Genomic DNA, 4,645 nt, shown 5'->3' on the forward strand with positions numbered 1-4,645 from the left:
AACAAACGGCATCCCATAATACCCTCTCCTACCTTGGACCCAGATCTTGAAGCTGGGTCAGAATATCACCTGACGGTGTCGTCAGCCTGGGACGGTGATACGGAAAGGTGTATCAAGATAAAACACAGGTGAACACAATGGCATTCCAATGCCCTGACGTCTTCTCATAAACAGATATCTGGTAGAAGAATGCGAAACAAGTGAAAATGTAGCAAGTGAAAATTCATGATTCTCTTTTCTGTTCATTCTGATTTTTCTATCTAATTATCATTTGCCATTGTTTTGAGAAAAAAACCCAGTACAGAATAGTTTTATTTACGAAGTTTACTGGTATTGTTGTATTTTACATTTAACGCTGACGCCGATGCATCTAAAAAGAAATGTCAAAAGAAAAATACTTAAGATCCCAAAAGTGTTCTGTAGTGATCTACTTAGCATTAAGATAAGGCGGTGAGATAAGTACTTACGGAATTTGTTCTTTTGATCCACCATGACCCGGTAAGCGACCCGATGTCAGATAGCAAACAATCGACGGCACGTAATTCTAAACTCTCTGATTTTAATTCTAAATCACAAACAATTTGCTGTAAATAATATCGACTTTCTTTAATAATTGTGTTATTATAAAAGATTTTATGGCGAAGAAGAAATAGAATAGAGAACTGTAAGGAATAAGATTAAGTTGTTGGTAACGAAATAAACGTATATTTAAGTGTATGTGAAGCGCTATCTCTGAACAAATATTATTTCATGTCTTTTGCATTTGTACCTATGGTAGCACTGTGTGTTTAGTGACTCTGACAAAGACCTATGGCTGATACCAGCCTAAGATCAAAGAATATATAGATTTTAAAAGTTTATAATCAATCAAGTACATGCGTAGTTGATACAGGAGGACAGGGAACAATCAAGATTGAGATTGAGAGCGAAAGAAATGTAGATGCGACTCCCTTTGGAAGGGAATTTCTGACCTACATAAGTGTTTTTGTTAGGAAGTTGACAAAAATACGGCTGTTGTGTCGTAAGTATAGCGGGCGATTAGAGGGCGGGGTCACCTGCTAGCTCAGGTAGACAAATTATGTGATCTTTTGTTCAAATGTAGCAACTAGAGGAAGGAATTATCCCCCGCATAGGAGGAGCAAAAAGCCGTGCGAAAACTGGAATGCCTCTTAGGGTACTTAGCATTGGTTTCTACATACACCACTGAGGGCGTCTCTGTAACAATAATAGTCCGGTTTTCTCTCCCTCCGTTTCTATCAACAATCGGGAGGACTGGTAGACTAACGGGCACCACGGAGCCGAGATTTGCACGGGAGATAGCATTGTGTGGCGAGCCTGTTGTGGCGTGGCGCTAAAAAAACTGACCGGTGGGCATCCACTGGAAACTGTAGACTCCACTAATAGCTTGGGCTACGTAAGGACAGGAGGAAAAGTAGTGAGGGATAAAAAGAATTTTTAAAAAACGATGGTGGCAAAATAAGCCGCTATGTTTGTTGATACACCCGTCGGCTACTTAGCAGGTGGATTATGGCGAAACGTAAATTAGTCGGTGATTGACAGTTGACAATCTATTAGCCAATGGGCGAACCGGGTTATATCGGGGGACATCTCTCCAATTAAAGCACGTGTGTTTCCTACGTTCTGATTGGCTAGAAAAGATAGCATCTTCTCCAACCGAGGGAAGCGACTCATCCATCTTTGACTGAGACCACAAAAAATTTGGCGTGGACCACCCAGCCCGCCCCCTCCCTCAAACTCACTCCCTTTTTGTTGTGGCTTTAAAGAAATTACTTCAATTACCCATAGTGGCACGGGGCTCGGCTTAGCACTGACCAATATTTGACTAAGCCGGCTACAAGGTGCCAAGAAACAACCCTAATTCAATAGGAGAGTGACAACCTAATAATGACTTAACAGCGCTAAAACAATTGGCAAATACACGACAATAGTCCGGGAGCAAATCATAGACACATTGAGCGGTGCTACCGTTGCGGTATAAAACGTTTACCTCTATTAACGCCTCAAAAGACATCACAGAGGATATATTTGGGCTTTTATATCAAAGCTGGGAGTTAGTGGGAGGGGGCATGTTCTGAAAGTCCGGGCGAGTTGTGGTGGAAATCCTCCCAATTACGTTACAAATTGAGGGCACTTGGCTGGCTTTCTTCGCACGGTGAGCTTCTTCCGGCCTGCGGCGAGGCCCTGCATTGCGTGGTGGGTAATTGAGTGGGGCCGAGCCACTTTAACATGCTGTTAAAACGTTTAAAAACGCCAACAATTCGGTGTAATAGCGAGGCCCACCAATCGCGAGGCTCGCTGGAGCAGGGATGTTTTTATCTCCACCCAGCATCGATCGAGTGCCCTTATGGTGCTGTCAATCTTCTATCAAACGTCATTTGTACTTCATTATTACAGATGAATAATACATATTGTTGAATCTCGGCCGTCCTACGGAGGCCCTCTGAGATCCAAACAGGCCAACGTGGTATATACAACAATTGTGCATGTTGCTGGTACTCTGTTTGTGTGACGGCCTGAGGATACTACAGACTTAAGGAGGCTTGTGTGTGCCCTCACAAACAGCGCTAGACTAGAGGATGGAAGCCCAGACTAGCTCCTTAACTCCGTTTTCTATCAATGACATCCTGACTCGGCGTGCTCCCGGCCGAGACGAGAAGCTTCCCGGCACCGTGGGGGAACAACTGAACATCGGGGTTAGCCCGGCTCTGTCGCCGAGAACGGCGAGCCAGGCTATCGCTGCTTCTCACGAACCCGTCACGAAAACTACTACAGCCGAGGTCGAGCTGGTTAACGTGCAGCGACTGTCACCGATACAGGAGAAGGCAAGGGTCGGCCTGAACATGCAACCCTCCCCGCCGGGACGAGCGACTAGTACGGAAACAGTACCGACTGACCCCGAGCCAGAAAAGGACAGTGGGGCCGAGGACTCTCACGAGGACGTTAAAACTGGTAGGTGGTTTACCTTTCTGTGGTACCAGTACGTGCACATGTCGTGTTTAGTCTCCAGCAGTCTTACTCTGGAGACGTTCTGACAAGTAGGCCGTCGCCATACCCATAATTTCACTCATGGCGGGATCCAAATTGTGTGGGAGGCGTTGCTTATCACTTATCAGTCTAACATATCACTACACGAGCCACGCTTCCGACTTTACTTACTACTTTGGTTATATTTATCTCCAATGTCGACTGAGAGCTCACTCCCTTTTTCTCCTGTTTGTCTTCTAGACGAGTCTGACAAGTCACAGCAACAGAATAAACCCAGGAAGAAGCGCTCTCGTGCCGCCTTCTCTCACGCTCAAGTGTTCGAGTTGGAGCGCCGGTTCAGCCACCAACGTTACCTCTCGGGCCCGGAGCGGGCGGACCTTGCCGCGGCGCTCAAGCTCACGGAGACCCAGGTAAAAATCTGGTTTCAGAACAGAAGGTACAAAACCAAACGTCGTCAGATGGCTCAGGAACTGCTAACGCCACCGACTGCTAAGAAAGTTGCCGTGAAAGTACTTGTCAAGGATAACCAAAGACAATATAGTCCCGAGGACCTGGTTAGACCGTCTATGCTACCCACTATGACCAGTCCCGTGTACTACTACCACCCGTACTATGCCCTCCCCCACACATGTACACAACCGTTCAACGTTTTCGCCCATGGAATGACGTGATGGACAAAAAACAAACCATACAGGACTGGTAAATTTGTCGTATTTATATGATGTGCATTTTTGAAGAATGATTTGTGGAGGTGGAGTTGTCGGACATCGCCGAGGTCGTGCGGACCGATGCACTAGGGGCTGGGCCAGCGTAAGTGTGCATCCTCGGTCTCAATATTGTTCTGACCCGGTGAGAAAGTAGACATGTGCCTTTATTAGGTCTACCTAAGTGCAGGCAAATAAAAGCAGGACTTGTTGACACGGTAAGGTTTCTATGATGGCCCTTAATTTGCTTGCTTTAACACCAGAAATTGCTCTTATGCCACGTTACTGCCAATATTGTTTCGGACAACATTTCTGTCGGTTCTGACACAAAAGATAGATGTGTAAGCGATTGGGACTGTGGGGACACTGCTCTTAGATGTCCAGCTATTTCCTCTAGACTTAGTCGATACTGTAGATCAGTATCGAATGGCTTACCGAGACATATACAGTGTTTATAGTGTGATTTGTAGGAGATTTGGACTCCTAATTCCACGCCTGTCATAGCAGGGCGAACGAGATAGTGATGTGCGGAAGCTGTTAGGAGAGCGGTCGCCACGGGACTCATTACATGCATTAACAGATCGGCTTATCTCTCCTCAAACATAATCTCGCATGTCCACCCCTTGTATCAGAATACTAGAGATGGAAACAGGGATTAAAGACATCTTGACTTTCTAGTAAATCCATTTCGTATGTCTCTTTATTTGTAATTCACTGATTCATATGTAGATCATCTACTGTATTAACTTTAGACATCAGATACAGGCACTTTTTTTTTCTTCAAATGTAGTTAACGTCGTTTAGTTTTTTCTGAAAACTTTGCAACTAATGACCTGTCTTTTTACCCTCCCCTTTTGTTGAGTTTTCGTTGTTAGCCGCTTAGAAGAGATCTAAGGGGAAGTGTTTATTTTGTGAGAGATTCTAGCGCGAAACGA

The 4,645-nt window shown here is 45.1% G+C and overlaps 1 protein-coding gene across 1 annotated transcript; it reads left to right on the plus strand.

Moving 5' to 3' along the window:
• Window positions 1-2,065: 2,065 nt before the first annotated feature.
• LOC118414602 (homeobox protein zampogna-like) lies at window positions 2,066-4,392 on the plus strand. Its single transcript, XM_035818757.1, has 2 exons — window positions 2,066-2,970; window positions 3,247-4,392. The coding sequence occupies exons 1-2, from the start codon at window positions 2,598-2,600 to the stop codon at window positions 3,675-3,677; spliced, it is 804 nt and encodes a 267-aa protein (XP_035674650.1). The 5' UTR covers window positions 2,066-2,597; the 3' UTR covers window positions 3,678-4,392.
• Window positions 4,393-4,645: the final 253 nt, after the last annotated feature.

This window comes from Branchiostoma floridae, chromosome 4 (assembly GCF_000003815.2).
Source record: "Branchiostoma floridae strain S238N-H82 chromosome 4, Bfl_VNyyK, whole genome shotgun sequence".
Lineage (NCBI taxonomy): Eukaryota > Metazoa > Chordata > Leptocardii > Amphioxiformes > Branchiostomatidae > Branchiostoma > Branchiostoma floridae.

Excerpts from the sequence above, each read along its gene's own strand:
- LOC118414602 (XM_035818757.1), top strand. The coding sequence starts at position 2,598 with ATGGAAGCCCAGACTAGCTCCTTAACTCCGTTTTCTATCAATGACATC. Across the intron at positions 2,971-3,246 it reads TCACGAGGACGTTAAAACTG|ACGAGTCTGACAAGTCACAG; the intron begins GTAGGTGGTTTA and ends TTTGTCTTCTAG.